General features: G+C 46.1%; 3 protein-coding genes and 1 pseudogene across 4 annotated transcripts; 2 read left to right on the top strand and 2 right to left on the bottom strand.

The window, feature by feature from the left end:
* On the top strand, positions 393–10,901 carry LOC8063083 (zinc finger protein BRUTUS). Of its 2 annotated transcripts, XM_002458292.2 has the most exons (14): positions 396–860; positions 1,777–1,986; positions 2,354–2,548; positions 2,629–2,978; positions 3,826–4,051; positions 4,363–4,531; positions 4,648–5,883; positions 6,997–7,168; positions 7,239–7,460; positions 7,879–8,016; positions 9,222–9,456; positions 9,554–9,613; positions 10,427–10,498; positions 10,580–10,901. In XM_002458292.2, exons 1-14 carry the CDS (start codon positions 582–584, stop codon positions 10,712–10,714), a joined length of 3,699 nt encoding a protein of 1,232 aa, XP_002458337.2. In that variant the 5' UTR covers positions 396–581; the 3' UTR covers positions 10,715–10,901. The 2 variants fall into 2 exon arrangements, with proteins under 2 accessions (XP_021311890.1, XP_002458337.2); XM_021456215.1 differs by lacking the exons at positions 7,879–8,016; positions 9,222–9,456; positions 9,554–9,613; positions 10,427–10,498; positions 10,580–10,901 and adding an exon at positions 7,806–7,866 and having other exon boundaries at positions 393–860.
* Positions 15,928–17,536, bottom strand: LOC8063082 (protein SCARECROW 1). Its single transcript, XM_002456126.2, has 2 exons — positions 16,464–17,536; positions 15,928–16,241 (listed from the first exon to the last, which is right to left on the bottom strand). Exons 1-2 carry the CDS (start codon positions 17,184–17,186, stop codon positions 16,176–16,178), a joined length of 789 nt encoding a protein of 262 aa, XP_002456171.1. The 5' UTR covers positions 17,187–17,536; the 3' UTR covers positions 15,928–16,175.
* On the bottom strand, positions 23,226–23,698 carry LOC8068037 (annotated as a pseudogene).
* On the top strand, positions 24,887–26,238 carry LOC8068036. Its single transcript, XM_002458291.2, has 3 exons — positions 24,887–25,554; positions 25,668–25,727; positions 25,816–26,238. The coding sequence occupies exons 1-3, from the start codon at positions 24,997–24,999 to the stop codon at positions 25,819–25,821; spliced, it is 624 nt and encodes a 207-aa protein (XP_002458336.2). The 5' UTR covers positions 24,887–24,996; the 3' UTR covers positions 25,822–26,238.

Genomic DNA, 26,689 nt, shown 5'->3' with positions numbered 1-26,689 from the left:
GAATTGAGGTGAAATTTAGTTCAAATCCTACTCCAACCCACATGTGGATTTATGCGAATCCAATTACATCCAAACAAGTCCTAGCGGGGGAGAATTGGTGTTCGTTTCATTGGGACAAGTATCATAACATCGTTGGTTTCAATTTTTTTCCCGGTTTTCCCTCTTCGGTGCTTCAGTTTATATGTATTCGTATTTTCTATTGGAAACTAGACCTAACCAAACGCTTCTAATTAGTTGAAACCTACAACAATAATCCTTGGCAGAAAAATAACTATATATATATATATATAAATATATATAAGAAATATAATATAATATAATATAATATAATATAATATAATATAATAAAATAAAATAAAATATAATAGGTTTGAGAGCTCACCGAGCGAAAGAGACGCCAAATCCATTCCTCTTCCCTCTTCCACAGGCTGAGGGCCGAAACCAGCCGAGGAAACCAGGCGACAGGCGACGCCAGGCCAAGTCGAGAACACCCTGGTGGTCGCTCGCGGGCTGCGAGGGAGAGCCGTGGCGGAGTCGCCGTCCTTGCCCACGGAGGAGGACGTGGCCGCCGCCGCAGTGGGATGGCGACGCCGACGCCCATGCCCGGAGGCGAGGGGACGCTCGCGGCGGTGATGCCGCGGTCCCCGTCGCCGACGCCGGCGGAGGCGGGGACCTCGGCGACCGAGACGCCCGTGCTGATATTCCTCTACTTCCACAAGGCGATCCGCGCGGAGCTCGAGGCGCTGCACGGCGCCGCCGTGCTCCTGGCCACCGAGCGCACCGGCGATGTAGCGGCACTCGCCGAGCGCTGCCGCTTCTTCTTCAACATCTACAAACACCACTGCGACGCCGAGGACGCGGTACGGATGCTGGCCACCCCGTGTGGAGCTCTGTTTTTTTGTGTGTTTTTGGTCATTTTCCCCTGTTGCTTCCTGTTGGGCGGGGGACTCGACGCGTGGTGGATTTGGGCTTGGATGTGCGTGGGCGTGGGGGGATTTCGGCGGTATTTGGGTTTAGGGTTGCGGAATTGTTGCCTTCGGTTTGGGTGTACCGGGTGGGATCGGGATTGAATCGGGCAAGCATTGTTAGGATCTGAAATTGGGTATGAGTTCATACGGTCGTGTAGAAGCTTTCGATGAATTGGCGTTGGATGGTTTGGTGGACAGTTTGAGCTTGTGTTCTTGGTTGATTAGCCATGCTAGTACAAACAATTATTTGCTCCTTTGCCCTTCCAATGGTGACAAAATAAGACGTACTCTATGGAAAACATGAGGGGGAAAAACCTCTGTGTACTTGAATCTACAGTGGGAAATTTGATTCATACCATCGTATGTTGTCTTGTTTGTCTAGCTTCTATGGTAACACTACCATCCTTTTTCTCTGATTTGAACACGATGATTTTCTTGTTTGTCATGTATCTCCTATCTCATAGTTTCCACCATTCGTGAAGTAGCTAATAATGGAGGTTGCAACATTTGGGTTTCGTTATCACTTATTGTTGCAAGGACACTAGCTCACAAGCAAAACTGTTCTGGTTTCAGCTTTTCCTAAAATGTCGCCAAAAGTAAATGTTCTGCGATCAAATGCGAAAAGACTGCTTTTCGTTCTGTAACTGCTGCACCGTTTTCTTCATGACTGTCATATATTATTTTATAACCCATTACATATTGGCCCTTCATTTTTGGAAATAATGTGAACAGTTTACAAATTGATCGTATAATAGATATATCTTTCTTTGAAAATGTGCCTATAGGTTTCATTTCTTTTGAATTTCAGGTCATCTTTCCGGCACTTGATATCCGAGTAAAGAATGTTGCAGGGACCTATTCCTTAGAGCATAAAGGAGAAAGCGATCTTTTTAGTCAGTTATTTGATCTCCTACAATTGGACATACAGAATGATGATGGTCTTCGTAGGGAGCTTGCGTCATGTACAGGCGCGATTCAAACGTGTCTCAGCCAACATATGTCCAAGGAGGAAGAACAGGTTGGTTGTCAGTACCATACTACCATATACCCCTTTAAATCTCATTTATCACATTAGTCATGTCTTATCATATCATGCTGGATGAATAAAACAGTCTGGCTATATGAATTTAGTTCCTAGAATCAGCATGAATTGTGAAATAAAAAATTATAGGTTGCCATCCATTTTCTTTGTAGGGTATTGGGGTTAAAAAAAAAATCCAATTTCCCATGGCCAATGCTAGATCCTTAAGCTTCCATCCGGCCACTCAATTGTAACCAAACCCTGCACACCTAAATGCCTAATTAACGTTTAGTGAACTTGCTATTGCTGGCTGTTCTATAATTTTTTTTGGTGTCTGATCAAGGGTCATTTAAATTTGTTTCAGGTCTTTCCCTTGCTTACAAAGAAATTTTCATGTGAAGAACAAGCTGATTTGGTGTGGCAATTCTTATGCAACATTCCTGTAAATATGGTGGCCGAGTTCCTTCCATGGCTTTCAACTTCTGTCACATCTGATGAGCACCAAGATATCCGTAACTGCTTATGTAAAGTAGTTCCTGATGAGAAACTTCTCCAACAGGTTTTTATAAGCACACCTCTTACTTTTTCTTTGAACCTTGCTTTGTATCCTGTTAAATTTTGGTGTTAAAACTCGTGAAGGTTGTATTCACATGGATGGAAGGGAAAGCAACAAGAAAAGTGACAGAGAGCTTTGCTGCTGGTAATTCAGTAAGAAATCATAGTGTTGACGATGTCCTAGACCAAGGGGAGATTCATACTTGTTCACATCAAGATTCTAAACTTGGGAGTAAAAGCTGTGCAGAATCTAATGGTCCTCAAGGTGGCAGGCATCCTATAGATGACATTTTGTACTGGCACAATGCTATCCGTATGGAGTTACATGATATAAAAGAGGAGACAAGGAGAATGCAACAGTCTGGGGATTTTTCTGATATATCAGCCTTCAATGAGAGGCTTCAGTTCATTGCAGATGTATGCATCTACCACAGGTGTGTAGATTTGCATCTTCACTCATTCACATGTTGTTATGGCCATGGTAAAGATGGCCCTTCACTGAAATGTTCATCCTTATTTCTCTCTTTCTCTATGATGTTTTCGTTTAGTAAAAAGCGTGTCATTCGTTAGTCGATGTTTAACCTTGCCATTTCTTTGCATCAGCAGCACATAGTGAATCTTTTGCAACATATGCTGTTGGTTTTACCAACTAGCTGGCCTGTCTGTCATGGCGTTTTCTAAATTGCAGTTCCATTCTACTACTTTGTTGGCAGCTCCTCCTTTAGTGCTATAATTAGGATGTGTGAATATTTTCCTAACTAACTAGATCTCCTGTTTTGATAACAGTGTAGCAAGGGCAAAATTGGCCAATGGTCACCATAGAAATTGATTGCATTATCTTTATCCTTAAAATTAAGCAAATAGTACCTTGGCATACAATTTAGTTTTGCATGAGGAATAAATGTTTTTGTTCATTACTTTAAGCTATTTTACTTTTTGTAGACAGGGCTTCTATTTTTCTGTCTGATGCAGCACGTGACTACATGTACTTGGGCAAGCAGTATCATGTGTCATGCTGATTCTCCTTGAGTGTGGTGTCATTTTATTTGAGAGGAGTTTCTTTTGTTATGTGCTGTTGTTTTACTGCACACTAAGGAATTTATTGCTAGCAGGTATTGTTTGCGTGCTTGTCATCACTTGTTGGGCCATAGAACATAATTTTGCTTCATTCACTTGGGAAAAATAGTGCCCCTCTAGTTTGCATTTGGGAAAAAAAGTGTCCCTCTAGTTAAACGAATCTTATCTTTAGTCTCACGACTTCCATTATTTTCTGACCTGCAGTATCGCTGAGGATCAGGTTGTTTTTCCCGCAGTCGATAGTGAGCTGTCCTTTGTTCAGGAGCATGCTGAAGAAGAACGCAGGTTTAACAATTTTAGGTGTTTAATTCAGCAGATCCAATTAGCAGGAGCCAAATCAACTGCTTTGGACTTCTACTCAAAACTGTGTTCACATGCTGATAAAATATTGGAGACAATTGAAAAACACTTCTGCAATGAAGAAACCAAGGTTAGTACTAAGTAGTCAGGTAGCTTGGCTGTTGGAACATTTATAGGGTGTTTGGTTTGAGGAATGAGTTAGTCCATCATCTTCTCACTCTTCACTTTTTTGTTTGGTTTGTGGAATGGAATGGGTTGATCCATCATCACCTCATTCCTCACAAAGTAATAATTGGTACTAGTATGAGGAATGGAGTCATTCCATTAAATTTGGGGAATGGACTCATGATGCACCACATCATCTAGAATGGAGTGATTCCCCAAACCAAACACCCTATTACCTTATTGGTCAGTGCCTCATATTTAATTGAACTTACCTAGGTGCTTCCTCAAGCTAGGATACTTTTCTCTCCTGAGAAGCAAAGGGAACTTTCATACAAAAGTTTGTGTGTTATGCCATTGAAATTGTTGGAACGTGTTTTACCATGGTTGGTGTCAAAGCTGAGTGATGAGGAGGCAACTTCATTTCTTCAGAATATACGCTTGGCAGGTTATCCTTTCACTTAAATTAAATCGTGCTGTAATGTCATATCTATTCATTTCATTAGCTTAAATGATTTCTTCAAAATTCCTTATTATTTTCTAAAAAAGACACACATGAAACAGCATCACCATCTGAAACTGCGCTGGTCACTCTTATCTCTGGTTGGGCATGCAAAGGACGGGACAAATCCAAGTCTGGGGAATATTTATGCTTAACATCAGGTGCAGCGAGATGTGTGTCAGCTAATGCAGATGATCTGGGAAAATGTCAATCATTCTGTCCATGTGCTTCACGCAACAACTCAGATCTTTCTCTGCAGCTACAAACTGAAAATGGTTCTAGGCCAGGCAAGCGAGGAAAAGATGCAGTATCTTTTCCCGGTACTAATGGAAGCTACTGCTCTCAAACTGCTGACATTGAAGCAAGTCCATGCAGCAAAAAACCTTGTTGTATTCCTGGGTTGAGAGTAGAGAGTAGCAATCTTGGTATTGGTTCCCTGGCTTCTGCAAAGTCCTTTCGCTCTTTATCATACAATCCTACCGCTCCTTCACTATATTCAAGCCTCTTTTCATGGGATACAGATGCATCATTGTCTTGTTCGGATGGCATTTCAAGGCCAATTGACACAATATTCAAATTTCATAAGGCAATTCGGAAGGATTTAGAGTACTTAGATGTTGAATCCGGAAAGCTCATTGATGGCGATGAGTCTTGCCTTCGCCAATTCATTGGAAGGTTCCGTTTGTTATGGGGTCTTTACAGGGCTCACAGCAATGCTGAGGATGAAATTGTGTTCCCAGCATTGGAATCCAGAGAAACATTGCACAATGTGAGCCATTCATATACTCTTGACCACAAGCAGGAAGAACAATTATTTGAAGATATATCTAATGTTCTCTTGGAGCTTTCACAACTACATGATAGCCAGGGCCATGCCCAGAATGAAGTTAATGAAGTAAAGCAAAGTTGTTTGCATTCATCTAATGATGTTGATTTTGCTAGAAAGTATAACGAGCTTGCCACAAAACTTCAAGGCATGTGCAAGTCTATCCGGGTTGCCTTGACTAATCATGTCCATAGAGAAGAACTTGAATTGTGGCCGTTGTTTGACAAACATTTTTCTGTGGAGGAGCAAGACAAACTTGTAGGTCGTATAATTGGTTCAACAGGTGCTGAGGTTCTCCAATCTATGTTACCCTGGGTTACATCAGCTCTCACTCAAGAGGAGCAGAACAAAATGCTCGATACATGGAAGCAAGCAACCAAGAATACGATGTTTGGGGAATGGCTAAATGAGTGGTGGAAGGGAGCTGGAACAACATCTGATTCTTCATCAGAGGCATCCTCTTCTCCAGAAGGTCTGTGTGGCTGTTTTCTTTTTCTTTTTCTTCTTTTTTTCCTTTTCCTCCATGTCTTAAGGACTTTTCTATTTGCATTCCATCTTCAATATAATGTTTGTTAGAATAACCAGGTGAGTATAAATTTCATATGCTTATACTTCCTTCGATGACAAATATAGCTATATAAGTCTATCTAGGTCTTTCATAATTCATGTCAATCATTCTAACTTTGATTAGCAATTTCTGTAAAAAATATCTTAAACGAAAAGAGTTATATATTATGAAAGCAACGTCCATCTATATCGAATTTTGGATATTGATGGTCAAAGTTTTTTTAAAAGTTTGACTTAGGACAAACCTAGATGAACTTATATTTATATTTATATTTACAATCGGAGGAAGTGTTATGCACTGTCTAGACATTTTATGTATTGGATAAAATCTTTCATCAATTGGTCAGCTCTGTACCGTCTTATACGTTATAAAAGTCATAGGAACAATGTTTGACCATATCAGCCACAAACCAGGCAAACACGTTCACTTAGGGTGTGTTTAGTTCCCCAAAGAATGCAAAATGCCAACTACTTTCGAATGATGAAATGCAAAATACAAAATTTTTATGGTGGTGTTTAATTTCATCCAAAATGCAGAATTTATTGCCCTCATTATGGCCTCTTGAGTCTCTTTCATTTTTTTGGCCTCTTGAGGCCAAAATCCAAAATAGAGAATAGCCACCTTTTTGCCAAGAAATTTGTATGGTGTTTAGTTTTATTATGCAAAATGATGGACCGAAACCCAATTTTTTTTTCTCTCTCTCTCTCTCTCCCCCCCCCCTTTTTTTTTGCAATTCTTAATATTTTGTTCTGCAATGGTACAAGAAATAGTATGGCTCCAGTTTACCAGAATGAATTATATGAAATGTTTTATCAAGGTTGTTCATAGGATGTTTCTATAGCATGGAAAGACTATTGATGCTTAAGTAAGGAAAATGTTATGAAGAATACTAAAGCAACAAATTCATAAATTGTGTTTTATGCTTATTTAGTTTGAAAGTAGTTATATGCTTGCTTGTTCTCTGTTCCACTGACAAACATCTTTCATCATGACCGAGCTTTCATTTGCCCTATGTAGATAGTCATTTACAAGATAAGCTTGAGCAAAATGACCAGATGTTCAAGCCTGGCTGGAAGGACATATTTCGAATGAACCAGAGTGAGCTTGAGGCTGAGGTGCGAAAGGTTTCACGAGATCCTACACTTGACCCAAGGAGGAAGGCCTATCTAATTCAAAATCTCATGACAAGGTTTGACATTTGAATGTTTCTATGAATTGCTTGTTACAAATATGTATATTCATAATATTGTGCATTTCAGCCGTTGGATAGCTGCTCAGCAAAAGTTACCAGAACCAAATTCCGAAGAATGTAGTGATGGTGCCAGTATACCTGGATGTGCTCCTTCATATCGGGACCAGGAGAAACAAATTTATGGTTGTGAACACTACAAACGGAACTGCAAACTTGTTGCTGCATGCTGCAACAAGCTGTTCACATGCAGATTCTGCCATGATAAAGTTAGTGACCATACGATGGAAAGGTAAATTCCATGGCCTGTAAATCACTTTTTTTTTATCTTATTGATGCCGTAGGTACTGTGCTTTGAGATTCTTTTCCTTTAAACCTCGGTTTAGACTACAAATCAGTGTGCTATGGTAAAAAGAATGAAAGACGTGTAGGAAATAGAGAGCTTGCAGTTAAAATGTAACCCCTGTTTGCTGCTCTTCATTATATATGGTTTCAACTTAATATTCATGCGTAGTTGTGGTGTTCAGATCATCAGATGGGCTTGCAATTTAGTCCAATCTTGAATATATTATCTTTAGTTCTCTAGTGAACCTCATAACACTGTTTAAAACAAAATTTGTTACTGTCCTTGTGTCAGTATGCATTATCTGCTAGACCTTTGCAGCACATTTCAGAAAGTATAATGAACCAACTCTACTTGATATCTCAAGGAAAGCAACACAGGAGATGATGTGCATGGTATGCCTAAAGATTCAACCTGTTGGTCCGTTCTGCCAAACCCCATCTTGCGACAGACAATCGATGGCAAAGTACTATTGTAACATCTGTAAATTTTTCGATGATGAAAGGTAATATACCTCAACATGACTGAAACTTTAAACTTTGTCCGATAGTGTACTTCAGCCCTGTTGAGGTATTGAACTACAGTGTTCTATTCTGCTTATTTATTAACAAAAAGTTGCATCGGTATTTTTTTTCTTATTATTTTACATGTAATAGATATGTATTTGTTGAAGTGATTTATTGAAATAACAAGAATTTTCCTTTCCATATATTTGCATCCAAATTTAGAAAAACAACAATATTGGTAGTTGCCAGACCTCGAACCTATCAAGTTTGTCAGTGCCACTTTATTTTGCTAATCGGAGATCTGGAAACTTATTCTATTGTTTATCTATGCTGCATGGTAATGCAGTTTTTTAACTTAGTAACAAGAGAACAACATCCATAGTGTGGTAATTGGAGCTCTGGAAACTTATTTTATTGTTTATGTATGCTGCATGGTAGCAAATAGTATTTCAACTTAGTAACAAGTGAACAGCAAATCTCTAATGTGAATGTCATCTGACAAATACTGAAGTCACTTCTAAAATCAACATGAATGGTAATGATGTAGCATTATGCATTCAAGAACAATCTAACCCGCACTAAACTTTTGCAAAATTTTAGTGGTAGTGCCAAATGTAGTAAAAACCACTTCAGTTCATCTAAGGACGTAACAAAAAAAATCACTGAAAGAAAAATCCCTAGTGAGGTGATAGTCTGTGGTGTGTCCTATTCTCTACCTACATTTCAAAAATTTCAGTGTTAAATTTTAGTGTACGAGAAAGAATAGAGTGTGGAAGTGAGGCATGGATTTCTAGTTACTCTTGTCATTGCCATTTCTTTGTTATAAGTCTTGAGAAAATTTCTCTGTTGTTCTTGAGAAAATTTTGTTTTGGTTTGTCTGATACCCAAACCAAGGTGTGTTGCACTCTTGCAGATTGCACCTAGCTATTGGCTTGTATTATAGTTCTCTGGTTGGATAATTTTTGTTTAGATTTGTTAGGTTCATACATTCTCTTTGAACCATACAAAACTACCATGTTTGCTTTTAAAATACTTAGATGCTATTTTCTTGTTCTACTTTCTCCAATTTGGGTTTAAACCTATCAACTTTCCAAGTATTCTTTCTTCCATCTTATAGTTCTTTGTTATCACATCATGTTTTAAAATAAACATCTGGATTTGGAAATAAGCAATATGGTTCGTCTAACATTCGGATGTTCTCCAGGACTGTGTACCACTGTCCATTTTGTAATTTGTGTCGTCTTGGGAAAGGTCTTGGTGTTGATTTCTTCCATTGCATGAAATGCAACTGCTGTCTTGGAATGAAATTAACTGAGCACAAATGTCGGGAAAAAGGGCTAGAAACAAATTGTCCAATCTGCTGTGACTTCCTGTTTACATCAAGTGCCGCAGTCAGAGCCCTCCCTTGTGGCCACTTCATGCATTCAGCTTGCTTTCAGGTATGTTCCTTTTGTTGCATCACCATGATCCAATTTTGTAATTTTTTCTCTGCCTGTCAGCAATGGTTTTTAACAAATTAATTAATCGTCAATCCAGGCATACACCTGTAGCCACTACACTTGTCCTATCTGCTGCAAATCCTTGGGAGATATGGCGGTAAGCATAAGTTTATGATGTGGCTATTTTGTGTTTCCCCTTAGTGAAGTATATTGTTTTCTGTTCCATGATTGATTTATTTTGTTTTTGTGCATTATTTGGGTGCATTTTTTTTAAATGTTAAGTTCCTTTTAGTGGAAGAAAGTGACTGGCAATTTTTTCAGTGTTTCAATATTAGTAGCAAGTTAGCTGTACCTTCTATTTGTTGATAATACTATTGAATGCCCTCTTTCTTCATTTATGTTGTGTGGTTATTTTCTACAAATCCTCATATTTCCATACTCTTGAGGTGATATTACTTGTCCTCTCACTGTTGAACTTTTTGCTCTTGAATATCACTTTCACTTACTGAATATTCTCATTGGTTTAGCATCATCTTGTTCCTTCCATATTCAGAAGATCAAGTGTTATAGCTATAAATAAGCACAAATAGTTTGTTGACATTATATGGGAAACCAAGAGGAAACTACCGGTTCCTTTTTGACTTGTGTGTAGCAAACCTGCCAATCATCTTGCATCACTGCCTCTGAGAGTCTGAGTAGCATCAGTTATCGGAAGTGAAATGCAGATGCCTTTCTTAGTCTTTTCTTGAACTTAGGAATTCTCTGTGGGTCTGTGAGTACATGCTGCGGTAGGAATAAATAATGGATGTCTTGTTGCATGACTTCTAAAATCTTCTCAAGCAGTCACTTCATATATCTTAAAATATATCCAGACAGTAATGATTATTAACTAAGCTGATTGTCTCAGTCTTATGACATTTTGATGATCATACTGAATTGAATCTATAATTCAAAATTTTCCTATTTACAGGTGTATTTTGGCATGCTTGATGCCTTGTTGGCTGCTGAAGAGCTTCCGGAGGAATACCGTGATCGGTGTCAGGTAGCCCAGTTCTTTCGTTCTCGATTTTCATTGTTTCCACCGCTCGAGTATTTACTAATTTTCATTGCATCGCTCGTCCAGGATATACTTTGCAATGACTGTGAGAGAAAAGGCAGATGTCGATTTCATTGGCTATACCACAAATGCGGCTCTTGTGGGTCTTACAATACCCGTGTTATCAAGACTGACACAGCAGATTGCTCTACGCCAAACTAGTTGGAGGGAACATTCGTGCTTATTATTAGTACGTTCTTTTTTGTTTCTCTTTTGTAAATATCTTGTAGCTAGAAGGAAGAAAGAGAAGTCGTGTAGCATAGTTTACCATAATTTCATTCGTAGACATTTCAGTTTTGTAAGTGTAGCAGTTTACGATTTGCTAGGGGGAAAAAACAATCCGAGATAATTGGTTCGTTAGAAAAAGTGTACTTCTCGCGGGCATGCTGTATAGCTTTCGTGTCCACTTGTAATCTTTATAGCAAGGGGAATCGCTAATACTAATATTTTATAAAATTTAGACCCACTTTCAACTGACAACAAAAATATATACAAACAAAATGTTACAGTAGTAAAATAAAATAAAAAAAAGATCTAAACTCGCAGCGCTCGGCTGATCCGCTTCACGCTCACGCTTCAAGAAGTTCAATTCAATTCAAAAACGCCACCGGGCCAGCGCTCTACCCTAGAAACGCTCTGACCGCTCTACCCGTTCTCCACCGAATCCCTCACTCGCGCCGCCCTCTCGGCTCGCTCACGGCGGGTAGCCAGAGCCGGAGCCTCCTCACCAGCGCCTTGTCGCCCTGTGCCCCAACCCCAACCCTTGTCCACCTCTCCACCCGTCCACCGGCGCCCAGTGGAGCCGTTGGGAATGGGAGCGGCTGGAGCCCTTCCAAACTGGCTTTTACTGGATCGTGTGGAAGCTACCGCTGGTCTCCGTTACGGCGCTATCCTTACCACGTCGGCTGTGCCAACTGCCAACGAGGCTTAGCCTCAGCGTCTCATGTTGCAGGTGACAGATGTCATGACCTCTCAAGGCAGTACCTGATCAGCTGAATTCTCTGATTACTGGACTGCTGGAGAGTGGAGATTCAGCCAACATAACTAGGAGTACTCTTCTCTAGCGTCAGCAACAATTTTTAGTACTATAAATAAACTTGGGCTGAGTTGAGAAGAATTCTATCTCCGTTTCCTTCCCATGCATCTGTAATCTGTTGATCGATCGGGAGAAGCCTCCCAAAGATTTCCGATAGGTTAAAAGTTTGACCCAGCAATAAACTGGAGCACAAGCTTGTAGGAAGACGTAACTAAGCTTTGACCCGACTGTGACCAGAATATCTACAGGCCTCGATCGGCTAACGTTGTTCCATTCCATTCCATAGGTTGACTTGACAAGTTAGCTAGCGGTCCGTTAGCCCAGCCGGCCACTTGTGTTGTCTCTGAAATGGATATTAGTATCCTGTTCATTTGGCCCACAATTATGTAGCGCTACGTAGCGTTGATTCGTGAACACCTGTGAAGTGAGTGGGTGGAAAAATCCTTACCCTTACAACAAATGCTACAGAAGGAAGTTCATAGCCCTTCTTGTTATTATGAATATATATGGCGTGGCCGATGTGTATGTAGCATAGTATCTATACAAAACTTATAGCGAGGAGGAGAGGCGTGTATTTTCAAACTGTGCAGCAGCAGCCTCAGTATATTCTTATGCGACGACTGGCTGACTCAGTACGTACACGGCTGCCGCTAGAAAGAAGGAAATGTATGCCGTGCTGCGGAGTCGCCGTTAAAGAAACACCAGTTTTTCTTTTTCAGGCCAATTTGCACGTCTTTCGTGTGCTCTGCTGTGGGCCCTGTGGCTCCCTGAAGCTCGCGCGCGCGCGCGCACAGTATCGCCGGCTAGGCTAGGAGATACAGTTTCGTACGCTCGGTGGTATCATTTCATTGTCTGGCACTGGCTGTTAATTTTCGTCAGCCGTCGGCGTACGGTAGAGGCCGTCGGAGTATGTACAATGACGCGGCGCAGACCGAGACCGGGAAAGCGTCAGGCACACTAGGCACCGTCGGTCGTCGCCTCGCCAGTATCAAACGGACGGCAGAGCTAATGATGGTAGCCAGCCTTTGCCTCCTCAGCGGCTGGTAAGTTATGGTTAAAAGTAGTACTATTTATTGTTTTATTATAAAAAAAATACTATTAAATAACTGATAGATTTAGTAAATAAACGAATTAAGCTTTGAAGTGCACTCTCTCTCAATCTGTTTTTTGTTATCATTTTGAATATAAACTTAAACTAACTAAAAAAAGAAATAAAAGTAGTACGTTCACGATACCCGAGCAATGAATACTTCCACACTGACAGCAGCAGAAAAGCTTTCATTAAGGCATTGCTTAGTTCGCAAAATTTTTAAGTTTTAACTAATGTAATTACTATCTAACTATAAACTAATTAGGTTTAAAAGATTCGTCTCATAAATTATAGATAAATTATGCAATTAGTTATTTTTTATCTATATTTAATACTTCATATATATACTTAATGTGATGAAAAAAATTTGGAAACTAAATAAGGCCTAAACCCGTGGTTTCATTTGGTCGGCTAGCATACTCGCGTGCTCAGGTGGTCCTGCACGCAGCACTCACGCCGCTTGTGCGTGATCCACAAGAGAAAAGCCCAACGACATATCAGCAGGATAGTTCTACTTCTAGGGTCACTCTGGCACTGCTCCACTGCAGGTCACTACAATCGCATTCGCACATCCGGAGGTAGTTGCGGCGGCTACGCACGCGACGACTCCACAGTCCACATGGGTCGCCCTGTAGCTGTAGTCCCGCGCCAAATGGAGCTAGCGTCACACAGATGCATGCGATGCGATCCTACGCTCGTAACCGTGTCACTACTACTACCACGTGCCTTCTTGTGTCCACCAAAAGGCACCGCGTGATTCAGCCCACCCGAACCGTATCGTACGTTCCAATTCCAAGATGAACGAAGAAAGTAAGCTGCAGAATTGTACGGTCTACAAAAAGCTGTTGCTTGAATCAATCAAAAATAATTTTACTGCCAACTCTATGTGTCAATTGTGAAGTACAACAGAGCAAAAGAGGTATGTAGAAATTATTTCTTTGGACACTATGGCCAAGACATATAAGGTTATGGTGCGCATCTTTCCTTAATTAAGGTGCAGCTCCACAATGTTTGTAGCCTAAAAAATATCGTATTATTTTTATGATTACGTTACACAGTACAATATACAAAGACAGCATAATATTGTAAATATCGCTTAAGGTTATCTTTTTTTTAGCACGTTGTAGGTGCCCTAATCTCTTAGAGCTAGAACTTAGGCCATCTTATTTTAAAATTGCGCATAAACATGGTGGTATCTGGTATAGAAATTCTAGTCCGCGCCTTGTTGTCTAGTATATCGACACACCGTGAACTCATAAGCATGACTTGCATCTTGAGCTGTACTTGACCTTCACCACACGAAAATAGTGCATGATCTATCTATTAATGCTTACCTTATATATAGGTCTAATATAACAGTAGTCATTATATTATGAAAACACGAAATTGTCTTCTATATATGAGTGGATATGTAGACATTTTTCAGTTCTAAAAAGATTAATACTAGTAAACTAGCCCATACTTATCCATAGAATAACTCAATCAGACAGTAGTAATTTGGTACAACGACATTTATGAAAGCCAATGAGCGATCGAAGAAGAGTAGTACACTACTGTTCTCTCAAAAAAAAAGAGTAGTACACTACTGCCAATGATGCACCCATTGATGTTGCACCCAGTAAATGAGCGATCGCTTGGGCTGACACGACATTGATGTTGCACCCAGTTTTACAAAGTAAAACCAAGTACTAATACCTGTACGTCCACGAAGTCGATACACACGTGTATTCCAAACTATAGAATATCAGAAATGTTGCTAATTCTCGGGGAGGGAGAAGCTAGCTTGTATCAAATAAAGCAGTGGGATATGCAGCAGCTGGATTGCTACGAGAATAATCAGCGAAGCAATCTGTAGCTAGCAAAGTAGTATATGTTTGTGGTCTATGTGGTGAGAGTGTTCTCTTTGGAGATTTCATATTTTAATCCTCCAAACAACAGCCGAAGCTAGTTGCTAGCTAGAAAAGAATTTCTCGTGCACTCAAACAAGAAATTGAATTTAATCGAATCTTGAATCTTGAGTAATTCATTTTTAATATAAGGACCCAAACAGGTCCTGATAATTAAGGTCTTGTTTAGTTCGCAAAAATTTTCAAGATTCCCCGTCACATCGAATCTTTGGTCGCATGTATGGAGCATTAAATATAGACGAAAATTAAAACTAATTGTATAACCTATAATTTGTGAGATGAATCTTTTGAGTCTAGTTACTCTGTGATTGAAAATTTTTGATAACTAAACAAGACCTAAAAAAGAAAACGTTGGGGGCGTGCTCCTCTGCTCCACCACCCTGGCCCATCTACCGCAAACACGCACGAGAGACTCTCCCATTTACAGGTGGGCCTCGGGCTCCCACGAGTGTTGGCGGCGGCCGGCGGGCCTGTGGCTTGCCTGTCGCTGTAGCAGTTAAGTTCAGGCTCCTCCTAGTACGGCTGACGAGCGGGACCGGGGCATCCGGCCCCGACAACGCCGTGCCGTCGGTTTACGCGCGCCGTAACTGTACAGGTGGGTCGCCTTTTAATGGAAAGGTTGTACAGCTCTGGTTACAGAAGATCCGGCGGCGAGCGCACGGGACGGACGTTAAAACCAAACCCGACCCCAGTACCGCCTGCTGGCCGGGTTGGGCAGTTTGGCACATCTCGTTTCGACTCGACGGCAGCCGAGGAGGGCGAGGAGCGTCATGCCATGTGAAGCTGACCAATCATGCGGCCTCGTGCTTCCACGGCGGCTGTACGTGCCTAGTACCATGGCATAGCAGTTCCTGCGCCATCAACGTATGCCGCGTTGCATGAATTTTGAGCCCTAATGCGGTACCTGGTACTAGTACTTGATCTTGGAATCTTAAACATCCTAGTAGTACATGACACTGTCAAAGAAGGTGGTTTTCAGAGGCAGGAGTACGCTGATTTGGGGCCATGGCCGAGCCGAGGGGATCTACAGTTGGGACGCAAGGTAGCTCATCTCCCGACGAAAAACACGCCACAACCACACCGAGCCACGTGGACGTGGATAAAACCACGGGGTTTTGGGCACTCCCAGAGCCCAAAACGTCGCTGCACACTCCATGTATGTCCCGGCGTAGGCAAGAACGCGATGCCAAGCAAAGGTCCCGTGAAAAGCTTAAGCACAATTCGTTCTGCCCTGCGCCGTGCGATCATGAGACAGAGTTGCAGAGCCCGCAGCGAGTGATAAGGATCTCGGAGTGGGTTACAAGCATGCAACCGCACTGGCAGTGGCAGAGAGCGAGAGATGGATCGATGGAACGACACACTGCTTAGATCTTTTTAAGGGAAAAAAAAGTGTTACAAGCGATGGGACACGGCGAGCGGATCGGACACAAAGCACCTATCATCAAATCGACTAGACCTACTTACAGACAGATTATGCTTCATGTTTCTGGCGACTCTTCTCATGACAAGGGTAGTAGAATTGTGAACAACTAGCCGGCCGGAGCAGGTGGCGCCGGCGTGGCGGGCTGCAGCAGCTGCTGCTTGCTACTACTACTCTTCGGGGACCTTGTAGGCGTCGGCGGTGATCTCGGTCAGCCACAGCCCCGGGAACAGCGACTGCACGCGACAATAGCCAGAGTGAGATTAGCTGGATCGATCGGCGGCAGCAGTGTTGTGTTCTTCCGAACAAGAATTGGTTGTTTATTCCATGGCGAGAGTATATTAGAATAATCATATTTGTGCTCGCTAAGCAGAGAGGCTAAAAGCGTACTTATCGAGCGGATAATAATAATATGGAAAGGGAGGGGCACGAGGGGCAGTATGGGGAATTGGCCTTACATCGAGCTGCCGCTGCACGACGCGAGGACGCTTCCGGGGACGCCGCCGCGGCCGGGCGCCGGTCAGCGCGTACACGTCCTCCTCCACCTCCTCCGCCGTCAGCGCCACCGCGAACGGCGCGCGCTCTTGGTAGGGCACGACGGAGCGCCGCGCCTTCTCGGCCGCCCCCGCGACATCACCCCACGCGGTGGGCGACGCGTCGAGTGCGGCTGCCGCTGCCGCTGCTGCCGCCGCCCCGCGTGCCGTGGGTCGGCGGCACTTGCGGTCACGCAGGTTCCACGGCCTGGCGGAGGGCGTGGCCTCCTGCTGTTGCTGGGGCGGCGAAGGCTGTGGAAGCGGCGGCGCTGCCGGCTCGGGTCCCGGTCCCGACAACCGGGGCTGCTGCGCCTTAGGCGGCGACGCGGCCGGGGGCGGCAGATGGAGCCGGTCGGCGGCGTCGCGGAGGTGGCCCATGAGCTTGTCGCGGAGATCTTTTATCCGGCCGTCACACGACAGCTCCTCCTTCACGGTGCCGGCGTCGGCGCCGACGCCGACACGTCGGTGCGACGAGGAGGAGGAGGAGGAGCGACGCCGATCGCGCGCGGCGCCTCCCGCGGTTACTGCGGGGCCCGGGAGGGGAGAAGGCACGCGGTGGGCGCGAGGCGGCGGCGGGGCCGCCCACGGCTTGAGGTGGTGCGACGCCGCGGTCGGCGGCTTCGCCCTCGGATCCGCCGTCGCCGCCATGGGTCCTCGCGCGCGGGCCGTTCCGCGCACTGCGGCGACGCGACGCGACGCAACGGGAGAAGCAGGGGCAGCGGGCGCCGCCAGGCGCCTGGCGCAGCAGGGCTGGCTGCGGCGGTTGGCTCGCCGGCGGGGAACGTCGAGGCGGTGGAGGAAAGCGAGGAGGTAGAAAGAGACGGTGGTGGTGGTGTGGTCGTCTGCGCGCGTCGCAGCGTTTTTGTTACGGCAACAGGCAGGCAGAGGCAGGCATCGCGAGGCCGTGCGTGACGGGTGGGGCGTGCGGGCCGGAGGCCGGAGGCCGCAGGGGGGCAGTTCGGGTAATTCCGCGGGCCCCGAGTTTCCACCGGACTGGAGCTGCCCGGTAGGACGTCGAGCCGATCACGCAGGGGCCCGCCGGCAGCGAGCGAGCGCGTGCGCACGAGGCACGAGTCCGCGTTGTGCCGGAGTTTTAAACAAGCGGCCGGTGGTCCGGGTTCGTTTGGGAATTCTCAGGTGGCGGCGGGCCCGGGATGTCAGCCTTGGAGCACGTGGGCCGGAGGGGACCAGGTCCTTCCGTTCCGTTCCGGCTCTCACACGGGGCCCCGCACCGCACGGTGCGACAGGCGACGCGAGAGCCGAGACCGAGAGCTGCCTGTGGCCCACGGTGGCTGTGGCTGTGGCTGGCCGTCACCAGGCTACTGGCTGCGGCTGCAAGGCTTGTGCGGTGCGCGAAACACGTAGCCACCTCGTGCAGGTGCAGTGCAGCTCTCTCCGCGACTCCAACTCGAGCTGACGGCTGACACGAATGTTTGTATGGCCGTCCACTGCCGCATGTAACAAACCTGTAACACTGACATGCATGCATGGCGGCTCAACTTTATTCCCTATAAGCCAGTGGAATCAACAAGCTGGTGATTAGGCTCCGGCCGGGTTATTAGTACTGGAATATAACTAGTGCTAGTGCATGCATGCGGAAGGGGCGCTGTCACGTTAGTGTAAAGTCTCAACAAACAAACCTAGCGGTACGATGGATATACTGTACGTAGGGCACAAGTTTGCTTGCCCTTTGCCCCTGCCCCGGGATCGACAGTGAAGGACGAGTGGAAGATAACGCCGCAGAAGAAAGCACATATGGTGATCCAAGGCTCTGCCTGTTTGATACGTACGGACTAGGGAGTAGCGGTGTAGCACTAACACGGCCCCTTGGAGTTTTGCTCTAATACCTTTGGATGATGCCAGATTGCCAGCAGGTGATTGCAAAGGAGATGGGAACAAAACAGATCTGCTATGAGATCAGACGAATCGTCCCTCTATGCTGAAGAAGGGTGCCGGGGAAGAAGGAGCCGGCGCAGATGCAAATTAACCGGTCCATGGGAAAACTTGCTCGTGAACATCGAACTCGATGGCGCAAGAGGTGGGACCGACCGGACCCCACGGCAGGAAGGCGGACACGTGTCACGCTTCGGGCTCCGGCCGTACGTATAGGTAGAACATTCTGTAACGGATAGGTAAAGAAGAATCATCATTGCAGGCCGCAGGCAGGATACTCCATCATAGCCCTTCGCCATCAAAGTTTCATCAGCAAGCAACTCCTCTGGTAGTTCTCTCGCCACCCCCCGGCCCTCTTCAGCACAACACGGAGCTATCGATCGCCCCTTTTATTTCTCGCAAAGAATCCAAATCAACGTCGTCGTCGTCGTCGTCGCGTGTGTGTATGTATGTATGTATGTAACCACGATTATTGAACGCCCAAAAAACAAAACAAAAACAAAGCCTAACCTTACCCGCAGCCGCGGCAGAATCGATCCGGATTCCCGGCCGCGTGCGTCAGCGTCGGGGTTGCGTCGACGTGATCGGGCACGCACACACGGTCCGGTAGGGCGGGCTTCAAGGCGTGACTGCGGGGGTCTTTCTGCCTGGGTACCACGTCGGTTTCGCGGACGATCCAGCGGGCCGCAATGTCCATGGAACGGAAGGCTGCCGGCCGGCCGGCCAGCAACGTGCGGTGTGTGTGTGCGCGCGCGCGCGGCGACTTGGGGAGTGAAGCGGGCCGCGGCAAGGCACACTGTCGGTTCTCACGGGGCCCGCCAAGGGGCCTGTCTGTGACCAGTGGCTAGTGGATTACCGGCTACAGCGACATGCTCCTGCTGTTAGGCCCTGTTTAGATGGTGGAGGAAATTTTCTTGTGTCACATCAGATGTGTCGGAAGAATGTCGGGAAAGGTTTTAGAAACTAATAAAAAAACAAATTACATAGCTCGTCAGGAAACTGCAAGACAAATCTATTAAGTATAATTAATCTATCATTAGTATATGTGAGTTACTGTAGCACTTAAGGCTAATCATAGAGTAATTAGGCTTAAAAAATTCGTCTCGCGATTTTCAACCCAACTGTGTAATTAGTTTATTTTTTTATCTACATTTAATGTTCCATGCATTTGTCCAGATTCGATGGGATGGATGAAAAATTTTGGGGGAGTAACTAAACAGGGCCTTAGCCCACGTAAACACGTAGCCGCCTCCTGCAGTCACTACAGCTCTGCGCTCAGAACGCTTGGATGGAAGCTTTCTATCAAATGGAAAAAGAATGCTTTATGGATGTGTGTGTGTGTTTTTTTTTGTTTTCCACCCCCAAGAGGAAGAGACTCTGTTAAACCGAGAGAATAGTTATTATTTAAATTCATTGAACAATAAGGAATGTACTTGTAGTGTATCCAGCCCTCTACCGAAATTTTCACCTCCAGTTCAGAAATAGATGGCTATTTGTGTTTCTTCTATCTACTCTATAGTACTCCAGTTGATTGAAAGCTTAGCAGAGGTCATTGGAGGTGAAAATTTGACCACCGCGCACCAGAGGTCCTGCAAGGACCAAGGGTTACGCCGTGCTCTAGTATTTTCTTGGAGAGAAGTAGTGTCCCATGTCGTGCTCATGAACACCGGCAACTCGCAACCTTGTCCACCTACCACAAACGACAGAAATCCTATCTTCTGCTTCAGGACCCAGCAGCTATATACCTGCGGCAAGGCTTCGACTACCCAACCGACGTAGGGCTCCCCGTCCCCGGTGCCAAGATCGGCCGGACCAAGCTCGCCGGCGGCAAGGATTTTCAGCCTCCAGTTCATCTCCCAGAAGAGCCTGGTCGATCCGAGCCCCGGCTCGCTCGTACTTCATCAACATCGATGGACCCCTTCATCAACATCGATCAACCAGGGAGCTCTTGTCGGCGCTGACTGCTCTGATCTACATATGGATCCGAGGACCAAGGGGACTGCTGAAACCGGCCTACGTGGACATCGCCGACGAGGTGTACGACTTCACGTACAGCATCACCAACGAGTTGTCCTCCCTGTTCTTCCTAATCGACATCGCCGGACAGCTCAAGCCGATGCTCTGGTCCGAAGCCAAGCTGCCTTATATGTCAGACCAGGTAAGACGAAGAATAGCCGAATCGTGCATGATGGAGGGCGTCGTCACAAATCCCGTTCGTGTGAAGTCTCAGCTAACAGGTACGGTGTCTACTGTCGCTCCCTGGTTTGCTTGTCTGGTGATCAACGGTGGTTCGAGTATGACAGCGCCACACAAAAAATACCACTCGTATAGTACCCGTCTATGTCAGTTCCATAATCGGGTACCGTCAGGCTGCCGAAGTGCAGTATCACTTACTCCCAAGTCTCGCAAACCTGTTTACTCAGTTGATATTATTCATCGTCAAGCGATTCTAAACTGAACATGAAAACAAGAAGAACAGATGGTGTTAAAAAGATGGATTGCAGGGGGTTTTTTTTTCGTCAATGAGCTCAGGTTCAGGGTAAAGCTAACTGCGTCAGCGTCACCTCACTGCATTCCACGGTTCATGTCGACCGCTAAGACAAGAAAAGAAATATTTTCATGGCCAGCGACAGCAAGCACGTCACGCACGGCGCGGGTGCGACGTTTCTCCGGTGCGCTGCGCATGTCGTCTTGGTTTTCGCGGACGCGGCGGATCCCGTTGAAAGGTCGGCGATTTTCTTTGGCAGGGTCACCAACTCACCGTCCCTATCACTGCCGCGCCGTGGCACCGCCACGGGACGGGCGGACTCATGACTCGCAGATGTTCGACTTCACCGGTAATGACCTTCAGCTGAATCGTCAAAGTCGTCAAGAAAGCAGAAACTCTGCAACAGCCCGATCGCCACGCAGCGGCGGCAGGTGGTGGTCATACATGGTTCTATTCTATTGTTTCGATCGTCGTGTTTTGAGGAAGAGAGGTTTTACGGATGTGTTAATATTGAATTAATCTCGCATCATACACCAGCAAGGGCTAGTACACCTGGGCTATCACGGACCGAAGAACGCAATGAGAATATCACTTTTTGTGGTGAAGAGCGGAGAGGTTTGTAAGCAAAACACCAAAGATTAACTATCATGCTCGCGTGATACAAAATTAAGGTAAACTAGTAAAATCATGGAAGCTCTCACCTAGGAAAGACCCCATCAAGGCAAAGATGTCACCGGATTGCCCTCGTTCAGCCGGCAAGCCTAGGGTGTCATCTTTGATCGTTGGTCCTTGATCCTTAGATCAATGGATGAATAGTATATATTATTCTTGATTGTCGGATCAAGGGAAGGGTGAAAAAGAGAGGATAGTAAAAAGACAAGAGTAGATTGATTTTGATGATCGGCCGGTGGGTGTCCTAGAAAGAGAAGAAGAGTAACTACTTGCCGAACTCAACACAACATGTCTTCCTTTTTAGTGACTGAGTAAGTGAGGGAATGAGCGTGCTGCCCTGAGAGCCGAAAGAGAGAGCACGTGAGAGTGCCTTTTTATAGACCAGAGTGCTCAACTTTTGCCATTAAAATGCTACTGTAGTGCTTTGGCTACACAGGACGACAGGACGATGCTGCAGGTGGTCGGTGCCTAATTTGCATACAAAAGGACGATGTCTCATTTGCATGCACGGTGCATGCAAATGGACGGTGCCTAATCACCGTGCCTTTTCATGCAAGTGCATGCAAATAGACCGTGCATGCTTGTCCTGCATGCATGCATGCATGCATGAGATATACCACGTCTGTGCGAGTGCACTGCTATGCTTTGCATGCAAGCTTGCTGGTACTTGCTGTAATTTGTGCGCGAAAAATATGGATGGTGCCCAGTTGTGCGTTGCGACTTGCTATCTTTTTGTACAACAAAAGAGGAGCGAGGAAAAGGCAGGAGATGGGACCCGCATGTTGCGGTGCGCGTGCGAGCGGGCGCAGCCGGCGAGGGAGGGGGTCCGAGCACAGGTGCGCTGCTATGGCGATGGTGGTGGGGCCGGCGCCTTGCTAGATATTAGGCAAAGCGAGCGAGAGAGATGAGCAGCGGACAAGTGATGCTGATGCTATGTTGTGTAGAATATATTGGAAGATACATAACTGGATGGATGAAAAAGAATTAGAAGGAGATAATATAGAGTTTAAATAATTTATAGTTTTTGAAATATATTTTAAAAATAATTTTTAATGCAAGTGATTTTTGAATATGAATTTTGGGATGTTACGGACGGTCACCACATGGATCTAAAAGGTCACCAACCCAAGCTGGGAGGGGCGTTGGGAGAGGGACTATAAGATCAATGCTTCACACATTTCAGGGTCATTGCCTAAGCTGCTGGGCTATGCTACTTCTCTACCACCATTGCAGCAGCTGCATACAGGCCATCCCATGCTGAGCTTGGATGACGATGATGTGGTCTACGTCATGGCCAAGGTCGACCGCCGAGACGACAAAGCATTTGTGCTTGCTGTTAACACGCGGGATGCCGCGCTGCAAGCAGCATACTACTTTATAGCTACTTTAGAGCTGAGAGAATGGTGGACATAAGTTTCACCTACACAGTACAGGCTATCGAACTACCCCAAAATCACTCCAGGTAAAATGAAAAGGGGGTCAGTTTTGTTGCCAGCATCATCAATGACTAAGAGCAACTCGAGCCAAAGCACCCAAATCAAGGCCTCTATTTTTGATTTGGGTGCTCACCCCTATTTTTCTAGGTCCAAGAAATCCATTCCCTAATCTTTCACACGCTCATCCGGTTCCGTCGGCTAGCCGCCATGGACAACGACCCAGCTGTCGGAGAATGCCTGGAGGATGACCGGGTGGTGGCGCGGCGCGTTGAGGGAGAGGTAGGAGCGCAGCAGGCGCTCCATGTCCGGCGGGCCGAACAACTGCCGCCCCACGATCTTCCCCACCATGGACGACCGGAAGTCGGCGTAGGGTCCCAGGAGCACTTCACCACCGCGAACCCCTTGCGCACTTGCTCCTCCGCCGCCGACACCACGGGGCGGAACCCGTCGCGCACGCCGCACGTGTCGCAGCTGCTCACCGCGCGCCGGTGGGGGCGCCTGGCGGTGACGGCGGGATGGACCTGGCCCCTTTTCCCCGTCGTCATCGTCATCCTAGGAGGTTTGGGTGGCTTGCCGGTGGATGCTGCAGGGGGCTTCATCTTCGCCGTTGTCGTCTGCTTCTTCTGCTTCTTGGTGTAGAACTCGCGGCGAGGAGGAAGCTCACCTGCCATGAGGAAGCGAGCGGCGCATGGATGAGAGGGGGATAGGGGGCTGCTGAATTTGAGGACCTGAAACTATAATTTGAGAGGGCATTAAAAATAAGGGGTGGGTTGGAGTTGATTTTTTTAGACCAAGTCTCTAGATTTGGAATAGGGGCCTGTTTAGGAGGTAGGTTGGAGAAGTCTAGACTTGAGATGCTTCATGGATGTGTGAAATCCTACCGTTTTAAATGACACATATCTCGATAGGCTATGTGAAGGATGCAGATAACACATGTCCAGCATGTATACATTGAAAAACTGCTTTCATGGTGGGTATGATAGACTAAGGCAATTTAGAGATGATAAGAGGAACAGCCTATTCATGGGACGTTGTTGAGCTTGCTGATTATGGGATGTAACTGCATGCATTATTATTCAATGTTGTTTGTACTTGCACGCTAATTCTGGTTATACTATGGCCTTGTGTAGTTCAAAAACTATTCAAAATGTTTCAAGATTTTCCGTCACATCGAATCTTGCGGCGCATGCATGAAATATTAAATATAGATGAAAATAAAAACTAATTACACAATATGACTGTAAATCGCGAGATAAATCTTTTGAGCTTAGTTACTCCATGATTAAACAATATTTGTTAAATAAAAACAAAAGTGTTATAGGAGCTGAAAACCAAAACTTTTGCCAACTAAACAAGTCCTATATCGTTGTATCTTTATCTGAATATGGACCAACCCTGTTGTCAACTTTCTTTTTAAAAAAAAAACATCAAAACCTCTACAAGAACCACCGAACCAAAAGGCTGGTCCGCCGAGGCCCTGGACGGCTGGACCCCGCTCGGTACGACGTGATGCTGATGGCGGCGACTCGACCTGAAGCATGAGTACGTGACGTCACCGCTCCCGTCGTCCGCTCCGCCGGGCGAAGCCGAAGGGAAGGAAGCCCACGCCAGTCGCGACATCGATCCCCGATCCCAATCAAGGCCCGCGCCCGTCCCAATCACCGCGCGCGACCCACCACAGCGAGCCGTGGAAGCCCACCACACGTCCACACCGAACAAGGGCCGCCGAAACTTGATGTCCAAAAACAGTTTTACAAAGGGCTTTTAGGCAAATACTCGATGGATTCCGGGGGTCTTTACGGAAAAGCGCCCTCTTTATCCGCTGTTTTAAAAAATCTGACCCTCTGTTTTCTGTCTCTGTCTCTCTCTCTCTCTCGCCCTCCTCGTTTCCTTCCTTCCGCTTCGGTTCGGTTTCTCCTGTCCCTCTCTCCCACGCGCCCGCCCCTCCCAGGCTCCCTCCCACCCGCCCATGGTCCTCATGGCCGCCGTCGAGAACGACTACCGCCGCGGCGCCAAGGTCACCTCTGCCCAGTCGAATTCCATGGGTCCGGCGCCGCGGCCCTCGTCCTCGTCCCGCGCGCGGCTCCACGATTTCTCCTTCCCCACCCTCAGCTGGGGCACGCACCGCGTGCTCCGCTGCTCCAAGAACGGCCCCGCCTCCTCGTCGCCCGCGTCTCCGGAGCCCCCGTCCCCGGACAAGGAGAAGGCCCACCGCCCCGAGGGCGGCGGCTCGCTGACGCTGCAGCGCCAGCGCCAGCGCGCCGCTCGGCGGCCGTGGAACCTTCGGACCCGCCGCTCCGCCACCGCCGCCACGACGCGTCAGGCGGGATCGGACGACGCGGACGAGGCGGCTCAGGCCGCCGTGGACCGCGCGCCTACGCCGACGGCGGAGGCGAAGAAGCGGGCCTTCTCCTTCTCCATCGCGCTGTCCAAGCAGGAGATCGCCGAGGACTTCGCGGCGATTCGCGGGACACGGCCCCCGCGCCGGCCCAAGAAGCGCCCGCGCACGGTGCAGCGGCAGCTCGACGTAAGGATTTCGAACCGACGCTTATAATTATTGGATTTTGTCTCCCCTCCGAATTCGGTGTTTCATGAGATTTTTTTTTGTTCTTTTGGTTTGGTTTTTTCTCTCGATTGCAGTTGCTGTACCCGGGATTGTGCCTAGCAGATGTGGCGCCTGGTTCCTATAAGATTGAAGAGGTAAATGGGTCTCTCGATTTGGTGGTGTTTTGAAAGTTGTTTTCTTTGGTTTGGCTCTTAATAAGGTGCAATTTTTATGTTCCTGCAGAGGTGATTGTTGCTTTGGTGGAGCTTCGGATGGACGGGGTTTCCATTCTTCTTCTTCTTCTGATAGCTAACACGTCTGTTTCATAAGTGTTCTGTTTTCGGTGGATTAGAGGAAGTTGAGGTGGGATTTCCTGTGATTATGTATTGGAGTGTGGTTGGGGAGGAGGTTAGCTTCTTCAGTTTGATTACTGGGGCTTGTAGGATTGTCAATTGTGTAAAGAATTCTGATCCACTAGGTGGGATGTCTTGTCCTGGCGTCCTGCACTGTACATGGTTTAATATATGAAGCAGTTTTAGTCGTTGGATTTTCGACTGTTCAATGTTCATTTGATCCTGACGCTGAGGGGTGACATTGCTCTGGTGTGTGGTCTGGGTTCCTTGCTGGTGATGATTGTTTATTTGTTGAATCAAATCTGGTTTTTTATTTTGAGATTGCAAATTTCGGTTGATGTGGTGAATGTTGCCATGGATGAAGAAGCTCTACAATGATGAACATGCCATTGAGGCTTCAGAATCGTTTTGGAAAAAAGGCTAAAACGTTTCATAGGGTTACAGAAAATGAGAAAAATAATCCAAGACAAATAGTCCAGGGTTACAGGAAATGAGAAAAATATAATCCAAAAACGTCAAATGTTGATTACTGATGTGGAGTTTGATCCTCGTTGACAATTCGTGGAAACAGATAACTCCATCGCTTTTTTTTTTTGGCGATCAACCATCGTTTGTAGTTGAGCCAAGAGAGCAATACAACAACGTTTGGAGGGTGCACCTTGATTTGCTGAGAGCCCCTAAAAGCTTCGTAATTCAATTAAAAGCATTTTTTATATAAAAAACCAAGACTTAGACAATATTCTAGCCGATCTCCAAGATTAACT

Source organism: Sorghum bicolor, chromosome 3 (assembly GCF_000003195.3).
Source record: "Sorghum bicolor cultivar BTx623 chromosome 3, Sorghum_bicolor_NCBIv3, whole genome shotgun sequence".
In the NCBI taxonomy this organism is placed as follows: Eukaryota; Viridiplantae; Streptophyta; class Magnoliopsida; order Poales; family Poaceae; genus Sorghum; species Sorghum bicolor.
Note: the sequence above shows the minus strand (reverse complement) of the source record. Positions and strands in the feature narration are given on the sequence as shown.